This window comes from Erigeron canadensis, chromosome 5 (assembly GCF_010389155.1).
Source record: "Erigeron canadensis isolate Cc75 chromosome 5, C_canadensis_v1, whole genome shotgun sequence".
Classification (NCBI taxonomy): domain Eukaryota; kingdom Viridiplantae; phylum Streptophyta; class Magnoliopsida; order Asterales; family Asteraceae; genus Erigeron; species Erigeron canadensis.
In genome coordinates this window covers 29,253,976-29,270,462 of record NC_057765.1, presented here as the reverse complement: position 1 = coordinate 29,270,462, position 16,487 = coordinate 29,253,976, and the positions used below count along the sequence as shown (strand labels likewise).

The 16,487-nt window shown below is 33.8% G+C and overlaps 1 protein-coding gene across 1 annotated transcript; it reads right to left on the bottom strand.

Moving 5' to 3' along the window:
- Nucleotides 1–14,356: 14,356 nt before the first annotated feature.
- Nucleotides 14,357–16,136, bottom strand: LOC122601518 (putative F-box/LRR-repeat protein 23). The gene is made up of 4 exons (XM_043774273.1): nucleotides 15,769–16,136; nucleotides 15,067–15,527; nucleotides 14,871–14,935; nucleotides 14,357–14,374 (listed from the first exon to the last, which is right to left on the bottom strand). The coding sequence occupies exons 1-4, from the start codon at nucleotides 16,134–16,136 to the stop codon at nucleotides 14,357–14,359; spliced, it is 912 nt and encodes a 303-aa protein (XP_043630208.1).
- Between the last annotated feature and the right edge of the window lie 351 nt (nucleotides 16,137–16,487).

Below are 16,487 nucleotides of genomic sequence, written 5' to 3'. Positions count from 1 at the left end.
CGATTTGGATACATAGTCAACCCATAATTACCTATTACACAGACACAATATGCATGAACATAGACATACTTTGATTCATTACATATTTATAAATACTAAATTTGTAATGCGGGCATGATGTGTTTGACCTGTGGAGAACTAATAGTCAGGACACTGAAAAGAAGTTAGAAACCTAGAAAACTCAGATTATAGAAAGCGTTTCAGGTCAACCCATGCAACCAAACATAGTCATTTCACCCCAAACTAGATAGTGAATTGTACTCTTTTTTTTTACATGAACACCAATATACAAAACTCCACCATAAAAGCAAAGAGAAAACACAAACACTGAAGTAAACGGGTCACATGAGTAAAAGAGGAAATTGTTCAAAAACACAAGCATCAAATCTGTTGATAAATCACCAAAATAGCTTGAACAATGTTCTATATAATTTGGTAAACTACGGAAACTGATTTGACTAAGAATCTGATTCCATGCCGCAGAACTTGCATTCTACATAATTTGGTAATTGAATGACTAATTTAATGAAGAGAAAATTATTCGTACTGCAGACTTTACCTAAACTTAGGTACTGCCACTTTAAAAAAATTTACAAATTAAACCTTTGAATTTGATAAACATACATAGCCTCTCCTGAATTTTACATAACACCCCCCCACCCCTTTGCTTTACCTATAACCTTTCCCCTTTAATGAAACACCTCGAAATCTAAGGTAATAGGGAAAATACTTGGTGCAGTTAACTGCACCAAAATATGGTGCAACATTAGGTCAAAATGGGGCTGTTAGGTTTATATATATACACTGAGCAAGATAGTTGTGAATGGTGAGTTTTAAAAACTAAACAAACCTTAAATAGTTGAATTCAAAAAGTATGATAATGTGGGTACTCTTAATAGCAATTTGAGAATAATACTCCAAAAGACCAAGACTAGACGTGTTCACGAGAGAAACACATCATGAGTGAACCAAGTCATTCATTCAATAATGATGGAGATTGAGGGCCACATTCAAGTCATAGCATCAGAACATACTAATTTAGCATAAGGTTCCCATATGTTCTTTTAGACAAATTAGTTGTGCATTACATTGGTGAAAGAAAACACACTCCTAATAACATACTACGATAATCTCCAAAACATATCAAGTCTTTTACACTGCCAACCAGGTTTAATAAGCAAAAAAACAGATGCAACCCACATATATTTAGAAGCCAAAATGTCATCCCGGAGATTAAACAAGTGGATATTGATTACCACATTTCCGTTACCTTGAGTTTCAGTAGAAAAGCCAAAAAGATACGTGTTTTTGCAGGAAAGAGTGCAACAGCTACACCTGCAAAAAAAAAAAAAAAAACTACGTTTAGTATTTATAAGAAAAAATAGCTTAGATAACCAAAAGTCATATTAAATATACCAAAATACCCAAGTTTTTTTGAGTTTACAAAACTACCCATAAAATCGCAAGACCTCAAGGAGGAGATGAGGATCGCAAGGACTTCTTGAGGATTGCAAGAGATCCTTGCGATTGACCCGACCCGGTTGCATTTTAACAACAAAACGCAAATCGCAAGCAAATCACTCCGTCTCTATCCCACCCCAAACTGCTGCTTCCATCACCACCCACATCCGCCACCATCACCACTCTCTCTTCCGCAAAACTTCAAGATAGTGACTTCTTGAATTATAAGTAACCGACCGAGTATCTCTAAGACTTGAATTAATGGAGCCAACAAATCAATTATTTAATTGAAGGCAAATAACAAATATATTTAAACAAGAAGACACCTTCTTCACGACAAAAGTATTGATTGGTTGAAGTTGATGCCAATCTGAAATGAAATTAATCTTGAACCGACTAAGAAAATTGGACGGTTAATACAAAGGTTTGTATTTGAATTTTTTTCAGTATATTTTTGGTGTTATGATTTCATAGTGGGTTTAACTCTTTTTTTTAACAGTTAAGTTAAGTAGTAAGTTATAATCTTTGAAGACTAAATATATAACGTTTTGGAACTTTGGGATTAGCTTTTCTCCTTCATACAAGTTTACCCAAAAACATCAAGTCGGGGTCTAATTGGATAGAATAAAGTGTTGGTGTCACAGTGTCACTATGTCAGATGGAAGATATTACTCGTATATATTTGTGTGTATGGATGATAACAAAGTAGTTATATAGAATGGTTTTGAATCACTGTGTCAGATGGAAGGATTTCTAAATTTCATTATTGTTAAAAAAAATTCAAAATCGCAAGGAGTGTTTGCGGATTGCAAGCATCGCTTGAGGATCGCAAGGATTGCTTGCGAAACGCAAGCACTGCTTGAGGATCGCAAGGGTTGCTTGCGATCCGCAAGGACTGCTTGCGATCCTCAAGCACTGCTTGCGATCCTCATCTCCTCTTTGAGGTCTTGCAATTTTATGGATATTTTCTATAAACTCAAAAAAACTTGGATATTTTGGTATATTTAAGATGATTTTTGGTTATCTAGGCTATTTTCTCTATTTACAAATGCAACACTTACATATTAACATCCATATAATGACATACCTTTTATGTTCCGAGTCCATAAAAGGGGAACCGTTCACTATACTCATAGATGTATGGACAGTCTAAAAGAGAGTCCCTGGGCCTTTTAAGATTTTTAATGTTTTTTAGCAATCTTTTTCTTACGGATCCCTTGAGTTTAATGTAATAACACCCACGCAAGTCAAGTGATTCAAGGTGAGGACAACCGTCCAGAATCTCCTTCAACCCATAATCCGACATGTTGTTTCCAATGAGTTCAAGGTGCCTTAACCCAGGTAAGCTTTCCCCTATAGCTGAGGCTATATCATCCTCAATGTAATCTTCATTCCATCCCCAGTATGGGTCGGGTTTCTGATTCAGTTTTAGTGTTGTCAACAATTTGCAATACTTGCCAGCTTTTTCAATGCCTCTTATAAGAATTGGTGTATTGAAAAGGCTGAGTTCCTCCAGCAATGTAAATTTCTTAAAAATTCCTCTCTCAAGCCAGTTTTCAACCATATCACCTCCGCAACAAGCAAATACAAGGCGTTTCAGCTGACTTGTTCTGTTTGAGGAATATAAACAACTTTAACAGGCAATGCAAAGACATCAAACTATTTTTTGGTCCAGTTTGGATAGAGAGTACCTGTTAGAACTTAAATGTAAAGCTATAATCAAATATATCTTTCACTCACTGGGCATCAACAAATAATTTGCAGACAATGTGTTCGCAATAGTACTAATACATTCGCACAACTGCACAAACTTACAAGTTACAATTCACCTATTAACGTAAGTCAACATACCTCTCAGCAACATTGGAAAGAAGCTGCCAATCATGAGAATTGACAATGGTGAGATCAACCAATCGGCCTTGGCTTTTTTCGAGGACATACTTACATGTCTCCTCACGTCTTCGTCTTGCACCCGGATATGGAGGAGCATCCACATGGATAACACGCCACATAGCAGGGTCCTTGCAGATGTCTTTGCAGATTCCAGACCATGTAGTGCATACTTTTCGGGCATTCTCAACTATTTCAACTATACCAATTCTCCGAAGTATATTGGCCATTACATCTGATGGAACATCCAACCAATCCCTTGGAGGTTCTGTGGGAAGTCTGACCTTCTTGGCTTTTTGTTCATTTAATTCTGATGTGGTTCGCCTCATGACTTTGGCATCCACAAACAAAACAAAATATTAGGCTAAGGCATCAACAAGTCAGAACATTATGTTCACTTCAGGAAGAATTTTATAAAATTATATACATTGGGGTGTGGAGTGCCCCGCCACTCCTTCCCCACCTTTTCTATCCTTCCCCACCCCCTCCCCACTTGCAAAGAATGCCTCACCACCTCTCCCTACCATTTTTTTTGTTTTTTTTTCTTGTTTTAAACTTCAAATAAAAACTAATACAAAGTAATTAAAACTAAAACATACAACTAATATTAAAACTAGAACGACAACTGAAAATCCAAAAAAAAAACTAGTGGTCTAGGCCCGGAATCAATGTGCGATCAATATGGTCAATGAGATCCATTCAAAGAGCTTCATGGATGTTTTGGTTGTGGATCTTTGATATTACATCATCCGATGGTTGTGGCTCGACCGGAGGATCGAAAATATGATGGGGACATAACGCTAACCCCACGTCTTTCTAAACCATGTTGTGCAAAATAACACAAGCATACATGATCTTACAAATGAGGTTTACTCCCCACCCAACGGGCAAAGTAGGGTCGGGCGGTGTGCCAATCAGTCACCGGCTCCTAGGTTTTCACAGCCAGTAGTTACTACTTATTACAGGGTAGGAAAAGATTACATTGTCACAACCAGTAAATACTAGTTAGGTGTCTTGGTTTTAACCAGAGAATTCAAGTTTTGAAACTCCAAATATATAGGTATCCTAAAGTTGGTCAAAGAAAACGGCGATCCTCGGGTATTGAAACATACATCAGGTTTAACTTTATAGTTTGCGAGTAATTAATGGATATTGAAAAATATAATTCATAAAATGATTATGTGGACGGACATTATAAAATATAATTCATAAAAAGAAAAGGATCAGAAGAATCATAACTGGAAGAATAAAAATACTAATTAAAAACAAGAAATCATTAATTATCAAATCCGATATGAAGTAAACTACTAAAAAAAGATCAATAGGAAATATAGATATAGGGAGTTTGTAAAAAAGGTTCATTAGAAGAATTTACCTTTGGTTGAGAGCAGTTAAGAACAGCAGAGTGAGAAAAGATGAAAAGGGGGTAAAAATTAGGGTTTCTGGTTATATTCCCGCCCTCGGTAACTTTCTCGAATTCCCGCCCATTTTATTTCTTTTGTCCTTTTCCTTTTACTGTTATTTTATTCCAAGTGTTGTGTTAATTATGCATTGACTACTGACTACGAGTATTATAGTATTCGTACAGTAAGTATGGAACGAGATAAAACTTAAGGGGAGGGAGCCGGAGCGAGATGGAGGAGAGAGTTGGCGGCGAGCTCGCGAGATGGAGCGAGCTTCAGTTGCCGGTGAGGGGAGCTGGGCGCGAGATGGAGCCGGCGAGTATGTATCTCGCGGAGAGTTGGAGAAGACAGGGACCATTTGTGAAACTTTTCAAACGGTCATTTGACCGTTAAAGGGACTGTCGGTGTAAATTAAGACGCTCCAGGGACCATTTGTGACAAGTCTGGCAAACTTTTTTCTTTTTTAAATTTCTATTTAAAGGGCCGAACCTATTACACCAAAATCACAACCAAACACTATTTTTACTCTATATTTCTCATTTCAAACACAAATATTAACATATTTTTATCATATGGATCCATCATCTTCATCATCATCGTCGTCCGAAGCAATTTCTTCGGCTTCGGAATTTTCAATTCCTTTGCCGTTTCCAAATTTATCCACGAGTAGTAGCCTACCTTTTTTGCAAAGTGTTCTTGACGCGGTTGAAGACGACACGGCAAGCTCAACCGTAACCCGCGCCTACATCAAGCGGTTTCGGGAACGAGCTCACGAAATGCTTATGCGTGACTACTTTGTTGAAAACCCAAAGTTTGGCCCGGTTTGGTTTGGTTTCGTGAAAGATTTCGAATGAGTTTGGCCCGGTTTTATTTTATTTTATGTTGTATCTTTAAATTTTTAATATCTAAATGAAATGTATGTGTTTTCCTTATATATTTGACTAGTTTATATTAAAAAGGGTTAGTTATGTAAAGTTTATAAAGTTAAGGATAAATTATTAAAATGTGAAGAAAAGGTTGGGAGTTTCGGATGCCACTAAAAAAAGGTTGAAAAAAGATTGGAAGGTTGAAATGAGGTGGAGTAATTTGATTGGATAAAATTGAGGGTTGAGAAGGTTGAGCTCTCCGGCTCCCTCCCCCCTTATACCCATTGAAAAAACTAAAACCCGAAATTTTGACCCCAGTTTGGATTTGGGTCTAAGGTTTTAGGGCGGATGAGAAAATGTTATGTAATTTTCATACTTTATCCGTATACCTTTAAATCCTTGATCCACTTCACACATTTATAAGATGTAAATGTAAATGTAACGCCTAATGCTTCATACATATACATGTATACTCAATTCCACAATTCATATATTTATATTTTATTATACATATTAGAATAAAGAATAATATTTATTTTTATTTTAAATTGGTAGAAAATTTTGAAATGCTAATTGGGCTAACAAGTGCTATAAAAATCACGTATAATAAGTAAACGTATTTCGGAAACCACGGGTCTCCGAACCCGTGTAGAAACCCATTATCCGATAGTTAGTAAGTAAACAAGGACCTGTTGGGTCAGAGTTTTGGTTTGGAACGTGAATCATCGAGTTTAGGGTTACCTAAATTCGGTTCATACCCAATCTATTGTCATTTATAACCTTTGTATATTCAAATTTTGTTCTTTACATGGTTGTGTAAAAACTAAAGACGAAAATATCTCAAATGTTGTGGGGAAAAAACAACGAGAATACGGGTTAATTTGTAAAAGTTAAATACACTAATACACTTATACACCCATTGGAGGTAGACATATCCACTTGTTTGTATTATTTGTATATATAATTCACGCGAAAGTCAATATGACTCGCAAAAGTCGTTTTAAGTCTTGAATTTCCATAGCCGTTTGATCCTATATATTTGGTGCATTAGATTAAATTGGCAAAAGTTACATATGTGTATGTGTATTTTAAAAGTTGACAATTGATAAAGTCAAATGTAAGATAGAACTGACTTATAGCTTCTGTTTTGTTTGTTTTGCTTTCTCTATATATTGTACATATATCGTTTCAAGTGTTTTCACATCATTTCCATAACATTTTTTTTCATACATAAACTTGTCCATGTCGTAAATCCACCAAAGTAATTGACGACTATATGTCTATATATATAAGCAAATACTACCTAAATGTTTCTTCAATTCCCAAAAACAAAACTAGATGTAAAGCACATTTCTTTTTTGGAATTATGGATTAGCCAGATTGACACAATAACTCATCTGTAAGAGTTCCAGATTGATCATTGAATGATTTAGATTATAAATACACTGAGCACAATAGTTGTGAATTTGTAAGTTTTTAAAAACTTAACCAAACCATGAATTCACAAAGTAACATAATGTGGGTAAACATATGGTTACTGCTAAAACAGCAAAATTTACAAGGTTGATGTTGAGGGATATTAAGAAAAAAGGAAAATGATTAATCATCTTAATTAAATAGCCGAAAATTCCTATTAACCTGATTACAAGTGGTAAAATCAAGGGATAAATTTAAGAAAATCATTTAGTCTCATCCACATGTCACCATCTTATGATTTTAGGAGGAATTTTAAACTAATTTTTAAGAGGATTAAAAAAAAGATCATAAGAATCATAATTGGAAGAATAAAAGTTAAAAAAACAAGCAAATATTAATTATCAAATCCGATATGAAAGTAATCTACTAAACAAAAGATCAATAGCAAATATAGATATAGGGAGTATAAAATTAGAAGAATTTACCTTTGGTTGAGAGCAGTTAAGAACAACAGAGTGAGAAAAGATGAAAAGGGGGTAAAAATTAGGGTTTCTGATTATATTCCCGTCCTCGATAACTTTCTCGAATTCCCGCGCAGTTTATTTTCCGTTTATTGGTATTACGGAGTACTATTTTAATCAAACAAGCATGTTTGCATTTTATTAGAACTAGTAAAAGTAGGCCTCCTTTCGCGGTGTTCAAATGTACAATTGAAACACCTATTTATATCTATATTATATTATAAAGTAAATCTATTTTTGAACTTTTAACTTTTCAACATTTAACATTAATACTAAATCTCAACCACTCATTTTTTTCTAACTCATCAAATCTCAACCACTTATTTTTTTCTCTCCTTCATAAATCGTTTTATTCCTCTAATTAATTCAAAAACTTTTATTTCAAAAACCGTACATCGATAAATTGTAATAATTATGTGGGTGTTCTTAAAATTTTATGCTCTTTCATTAGATATGTCATTCGATATACTTTCGACAAATTTTTAAATCCAATGACGGAACCTGGACGGCTAAAGTATTTGGCTATCACCAGAAGCGGAAGGAGGGGAGGGGCTAGGTCCTGCTCAGCCACCCCTAATAGCTCAGTTACAATGAAATTTTATTAGCCCATAACCAATAATGGTATGTTGAGCCCCTGCCAATTAGCCTCTCTGTTTTTTTATTAATTAACAAAAATAAATTCAAGGGCTGTTAAAAAAAAAATCGAAAATCAAGGAACAAGAGCGATATAGCATTTAGCAAAGCTTCAGAAGTAGTAAGAACAATCATGGTTCCCTTCATGTTTTTCCCCCTATAATCGATATCTTTGCTTTAATTTCATTATTATTAGCTATATTTAAACATTTTCCCTGTTTCAAAAGAATTTATTATGTCATGAAATAACAGTAGATTTACCTCATTACCCAATTAGGTTTGTAGTGACGGAAAAAAAAAAGGTCAAAATGGAGTTGAAAGCAACGAATAGATAGTGAAGAGATATACTCATATACTCATATACATACGAAGTATGTTATATTTGAAAATGATACTCTATCTTAAAATGAATATGTTGCTGCATTTGTTTGTGATTTTTATTTTATGGGGATCTCAATTCTCAAAAGAACTAAAGTGTGCACAAACATGTAAAGTACTAGTTTCTTCTTACTATTGGAAAACTCTTTTACTGATATATGTTCAAGATAGGTAGCAATTTTGTCTATGTTTTTTGATGATCATCTACTATATAGTTATAAACTTTATATGATATTTTAATATACTTATGCTACAAAAATTTATTATAGTTTGTTTATATGATGTGTTCTTATGGTGTTAGGATTTATATTGTCAAGAAAAGAACAATCTAATGGATTGAATTTCTTGGACATTCTAAACTTTGAAGATTTTATTTTTTCAAAATTTACACTATGTTGTAAGTTTTGTATCGTTTTGTCGTTGTAGTAATAATACATTGGTATGTTCGAAAATTTTTAAGTTTCCCTCAACTTGGAATCCTAGTTTCGTCTCTGGCTATCACACTCTATGACCTATCACCTCCTATTATATATCATACTCTAAAACCTATCACCCCCACCATCTAACCGCCGCAATGCGCGGATACTTTGTCTCGTTATTCTAGTATAATTAAGTTGAATTTTCAATCGTTTAATTAAAAAGCATTATATCATTGATAGGTTTGTTTCAAGTATATATATATATATAATATATAAGGGGAAAACCACGTTAGGTTATTTTTGTGCATTACATGGTATCAAATATTTGGGTTAGATTTTGTTATTGATAATGTGTCGTTATATATGTTAATTAAAGCTTTTACATATGAAATACATATTTGTCTAAAGTAAATACCACAAACGTTTTTAAAAGTTTATAGTGACGAATATATTATTATTGATAATGTGTCGTTATATATGTTAGTAAAAGTTTTGACATATGAAATACATATTTGTCTAAAGTAATACCACAAATATTTCTAAAAGTTTATAGTAACGAATACATTAAATTTATATGTGCAATAAACCAAAAATAAAAACTGAAAGTAAAAACTTTGAATGTAAGTTGTTAATATATTAGTTAAAAGCACAAAGAAGAAAAGTACGATAAAAAATATTTGAATATAAGTTTTTAACATATCAATAAAAAACCATAAAAGAGAAAAGTGCGATTGAAACAACATAGTGGTACATAATGGTATTGACAAACAACCAAAAACTTTATAAAAAAATATAAATATATGTTTATATTTGTTATATCGAACATAAAAAATAATATAAATATATGTCTATATTTGTTATATCAAACATAAATAAATATAATAAACCCGCTTAAAAGTTAGCATATTAGACACATATGTTTTATTTAATAAAAAAAGCAGACTGGCAGGCACTGCTCAATAAAAACCAAAAAGGGTTGCGTCGTGGTAAAATCCAAAAGGTAATACGGGGTGAGAAAAAAAAATTAAAAATGGATAAGTCAAATCAAAAATAGAGATAGACGAAATCTGAAAAAACCTTAAATAAAAACAATATGATAAACCCGCAAAAACGTTTGACGTATTAAATATATACGTTTTTTTTTTAAAAATAAGCAGACCAGCAGGCAACTGCGCAGCTACCTATCAGCCTGTTTCACTGTTCATCAGATTCAATGTTCATCATTTGTTACCTCTTAATAGAGGTATATAATGTTTCTGCACAACATGCATTCATGCAATGATTATTTCTTACTCAAATACTTCGTATATCTATACTCCCATGTAAAGGAAACTAGCTTTAAGTAATTAGAAACCTAATAAGTCTAAAATGCCCCTCAATTTAATATATCTTTCTATACTCAACTCTACAGTAGGACTAAACTACCCTTACGAAAACTTTACACCCCCAATTATATCTCCCAAATCTATCTCTATCACACACACACAAAAAAACCTTAGCTTTCTCAGGCGATCGTCTTCCCCCAAGCCGCAACAACGTGCGGGCACAAGACTAGTTTAAAGCTAGAGTAAACCCATGCATTGCATGGTAAATAATGTTATTATAAAAATTTGTTAAAAATAATAAAACATTTTCCAAATTTAAATAAGACTACAATATTTTATCAACAATGTATTCAAATATAAACTTATTTGTTAATGGCAGTGTAACATTTACGATATTTGACTAGATTTGACCTACAATTAAACGTAATTCAATGTAAATGACTTTTGTGAATTAATGAGAATTCTTGAACATTTTGTCGTGTTTTAACGTAACGTCGAGTTGTTTGTGGTTACGGTTTTGTTTTAGCGTTTAAATGGTTAACGTTTAGCGGAGCGGAGCGGAGCCCAAAAATAGAGTCCCTAGGCCACTCTCCCACTCACATTCATCCATTCATTTATTTCTTTCCTTATAACTTCATTCTCTCTCACACTCTCCCTTTTCTTTCTTTCTTCATCTACCAACTAAATCAAGCTTAAAAATCACCATAAATACCATAAAATCTTGATGTTTATAGTCAAAATCATTAAATCTTGTAACCCTAACAACGATATTCATCAAAATCCAAGGATTTAAAGTATTCAAGTGTTCATCCTCCCTTTTTGTCTCAAATTCGGATTCCATACATGTAGGACGAATCGGTAAGTGTTCTATAGCTCAAAATGTTCCCCTTAACTTGTAGAATACTTTCTTGTTATAGATCTAAGCGATTTGTGGTCGATTCAAGTGTAAAATGGTTGTTTTTACTTAAAAACGTGTTTTGGATTAGATCTTGAGATTTAGGAAGTGAGTTTTGTTTAAGAGCTGATTTTTACACTTGTTTATACTTGTATTAAGTTGTGTTAAAGTTTGAAGCTTTGATTCTGACGTTTGGTGGGTCGATTTGAGGTCAAAAACGCGTTTTTTTTGCATTCTGAAGCATATCGCGTCACGAGGATGGTTTGTCGCGTCGTGAGTCTTGCCTAAATTTGAAAAATGGTGTTCAGGTCAAAATATCGCGCCGCGATATCACAATATCGCGCCACGATGTCAATTTATCGCATCGTGATACACTGCAGCGCGTCAGTTTTCAAACGTCAATAACTTTTGAACCGTATGTCCGTTTTAGACATATGACATATCGTTGGAATCGTATGAGAGTCTAGTTTCTCATGGTAACATCCATTTGGGGCGAATCCATATCCATTCCAAAAATGTCGTGTTAAAGTGTCCTTGTCATTGTTCGATTGAACCATAAAGACGTTTGAGTGTCGTGGCATGACCAAGTCGATTCCCGATTGTCATTCATAGTTGAACCACCCTTCTAAAGCTCCGATTAGGGTTTGACTTGTGATTGTAAAATGTGTATTTGATAGGTGATGCACACGAAGCGATTGTTGGACGATTATAGTTTGACTTTAACTTGTTGTAGCCGCTCAAGGTGAGTTTCGTAAACCCTCCCTACTCAATTGAGATTCGGGATGAAAAGTGTATGTGCTTGTTTAATTGTAGATTGATCGATTGATTGATTGTTTGATTAACGTATTGACTTGTTGCTCGGTAAATTATACTTTCGTTTATGAATACACGTTGTGGTTTGGATAATTGTACATACATGGAAGACGGTTATACTTTCAATGAGTAGTAGATGTGGTGGGAAGGCTGCGGGTGACCCTATATATAAGCATTGATGACTCTTTGAATCGTATGAAGTGTATGTGCATTGTGTTATTGGTTGATGGAACACGTTTTGATATGGAATGGGACATAGGATCTTGCATGATAATATTTCCCCCCCCCCCCCATAATGTATTGTAGATTGTGATAACAATTAAGGCCATGTTCATGGCATAACGATAAGTCCGTGATTTGTGGCATAACATTGTTGTTAACGATATGGTTTAACGTGTATATTGTATATGAATGCTTAGTTGGAACGTATTTTGCACATTTGAAATAAATGTAAGTCGTGTCAGAAACGTATTTCACGCATTGTTTATCATGTAAGTCGTACCAGTTTATCGTGCATTATTTATTATGTAAGTCGTGCCAGAAACGTATTTTGCGCATTGTTTATCATGTAAGTCGTACCGATTTATCGCATTATTTATTATGTAAGTCGTGTCATTATAACTATGATTGAACGTAAACGTTGACTTGTATTGATTTGTGATAACGTGAAACCTTTTAGGGTTACCTTGGAACGTGATTAGGTATTCTAATCCTCGTGTATCGTTAACGGTTGTTATCCCGACACTTGTTTCCTGTTACTTGTCCCTATGAACTCACCAACTTTATGTTGACCCGTTTTAGTACACTTTTCATGTGAACAGGTTAGCTCAAGATGTATTGGATGATTGATTGCTTGATTATGCTAGAATTGGATTTGGACTTCTTGAATCCGTGATTCATTACTCCCGATTAGGGTTTATGCTTAGATGTGATCCGGTTACTTGCACTATTGAATGATTCATAAGGATTTACTTGATCCTTTTATGCATTTAGTTTCACTCTACATAATTTCCATGTCGTGCTGTGCTATTTGTGTAACCCTCATGATTCCGCCTTGTTGGGGTGTTACAGGCAGTTCCATCATAAATGAATAGATCATCATAAACATATTTGCAAGTTATAAACAACTACACAATTTCAATTTCAAAGTTCTTGGTTTTATACATAGATAAGTTTAGGATTTAGAAGTGAAATGAACTTTTACACTTTTTCTATTGTATGAATGTAATTTACATTTGGTGCATTGTAGGAAAAAAACTCTGTAAAACTGTTCAAATAATGTAACATTTTGACATGCACCAATCGAAAAATTACACGTGCTACCTCATATAATTTGCCACGTTTGTACATTATTTGAACAGTTTTATAAAATTTCTTCCTACAATGCACCAAATCTAAGTTATATTCATATAATAGGTAAAGTGTAAAAGTTTCTTACACTTCCAGATACTAAACCCTAAAACTTATAATAAGATGACCATATATTAATAATAATTTTAATATAATAATTTAATTTTGTAGATTAATGAGGACATGTCTATTCATTAAGCTAAATTTAGATACTCTAGAATTAGATATAGTAGCATTTGTACGTATATGTTAAGTTTGAATAATAATAATAATAATAATAATAATAATAATAATAATAATAATAATAATAATAATAATAATAATAATAATAATAATAAACAACTAAAATTTAGGATTAATTGACAACTAAGCAAAAATTTAATATAGCAATCAACTAATAATGTCAACTAAACCTAAACTATCCTCTCTTAGTTACATAGAAAGATTTGGTGTAAATTAAATTTAAAATTAAAAGTCATAAACTTTGTTAATCAAATGATGACCGTGGCGAGGCCGAGGTGATATATCATGTCGACCCCATAATAACTATAAAACTTGATATTTCTAATACTAATTTTATATATTTATTTAGTTTAAAGTTAATTAAATTTTGTAGTTTTATTTTATGTTTGTTATTACCATGAAAATTGTTCGACAACCAAAACACTTTACAGAGACTGATAGGTCTTGAATCCAAATCCTAGTGTGAGCAAAATGCTCCCATGAATGGAGACATTGGTTTTTCCATAATAAGTTTCTATAAAATTAGGGTTGTGTATATGGATTGTGCTATATAGAATAGTCAAAACTTAGCTCTCATTTCCACCCCCCAGAGTTTTGATATAGAAAGCCCAAACCACAAAATACGATGAAAACCATAACACTACCTGAATGTTTCTTCTCAAAGTAGGCTCCCTAAAACAAAACAAGATATCAAAGCACATTTCTTTTCAGATTGTGTTGCATCGTTTCTAAAAAGTAACGTATCACCGCAATGCAACACTCTGTATCAGTAAATTATCGGATCAGCCACAATGACAACAACTATCAGACCCGTAAGAGTTCCAGATCAATGGATGCTTTGGAATATTAATACACTGAGCAAAATAGTTGTGAACTGTGAGTATTTTACTACTAAACAAAGTATGATAATGTAGGTAACATACTCCAGAACTAGAAGTGTTCACAGGAGAAGCACAAGGTGACTGAACCGATTCATTCATCATGTATTAAGGGCCACAATCAAGTCATAGCATCAGAATTTAGCATAAGGTACGTACCCATATGTTCTTTAAGACAACTTAGTTGTGCATTACATTGGTGAATGAAAACACACTCCTAATAACATAATACGATCATTCCCAAAACATATCGTCTTTTACACTACCAAACAGGTTTAATGAGCACAAAAACAGAAACAACCCACATATATGTAAGGTTGTAGGGGGGCAAAATGTCATCCCGAGATTGGACAATCAGATATTGATTACACTCCGTTACCTTGAGCTTCAGTAGAAAAGCCAAAAAGAAAATAATGTTTGCAGGAAACAGTGAAACAGCTACATCTGCAAAACAAAAATAAAAACCACGATTAGTATTTACAAATGCAAAACTTACGTATAGCATACATAGAATGACATACCTTTTTGTTTTAGTCTTTATAGAAAGTGGAACTGTTGACGATAGATATATGGACAGCCTTCAAGAGAGTCCTTCGGCATTTTAAGATTTTTTATGGTTTGTAACAATCTTTTCCTTAGGGCTCCATTGAGTTTAATGTAAAAACACCCACGCAAGTCAAGTGATTCAAGGTGAGGACAACCGTCCAGAATTGACTTCAACCCATCATTCGACATGTAGTTTCCAATGAGTTCAAGGTGCCTTAACCCAGGCAAGCTATTCCCTATAGCGGTGGATATCACAGCCTTTTTGTATAATTTATTCGATTTGGAGTATGGAACGGGTCTCTGATTCAGTTTTAGTGTTGTTAGCAACGGGCAATATTTGCCAACTATTTCAATGCTACTTATATGTATGGATGTATCGAAAAGGCTGAGTTCCTCCAGCAATGTAAATTTCTTAAGAACTCCCTCGTTCCAGCTTTCACACATATTACCACCACAACATGCAAATTGAAGGCGTTTCAGCTGACTTGTTCTGTTTTAAAAATATAAACAACTTAAATAAGCAAAACAAAGATATTAAAACTATTTTTTGTTCCAGGTTGGATCGAGAGTAACTGTTAGAACACAAATGTAGATCTATAATAAAATATATCTTTCACTGAACTGGGCATTAGATAATTTGCAGACCATGTATTTGCAATAGTACTAATACATAAGCACAACTGCACAAACTTACGATAGACCAATTAACGTAGGTTACTATAGTACTATACCTCTCAGCAACATGTGAAAGGAGGTCCTTATCATGAGAATTCACAACGGTGAGATCAACCAATTGGCCTTGACTTTTTTCCAGAATATACTTACACGTCTCCTCACGTGTTTGTCTTGCACGTTCATTCTTAGGAGCATCCACATAGATAACCTGCCACATAGCAGGGTCCTTGCAGATGTCCTTGCAGATTTCACACCATGTAGTGCACACTTTTCGGGCATTCTCAACTATTTCAACTAGACCAATTCGCTTGAGTATATTGGCCATTACTACTGGCGGTACATCCAACCAGTTCCTTGGAGGTTGTGTGGCAAGATTGACCTCCATGGCTTTTCGTTCACTTGATTCCGATGTGGGTGGCCTCATGACTTTGGCATCCGCAAGCAAAACAATATATTAGGCTAAGTCGTCAGCAAACGAAAATTTATATTCACCTTAGTAACAATTTTATAAAATGATAAACATTGTAACAACTATGTCAAATGAACCAAGATGCTATTTATTACAGGGTAAGGCAATGATTATAACTGAGTTTTATGTTTGTAAATAACTACCAACAAGGTGGCCTAGTGGTTAGGGACGTGTATGGTTGTGGAAAATGTTCTCTACATTTCCGTTTCTGCAAAACAAATGAAAATTATGAAAATGTGTTCTATTTGGAAAATGTTATTTTCATTTTCCATTTCAGAAAACTAAAGATGAAAAATGAAAAACAAT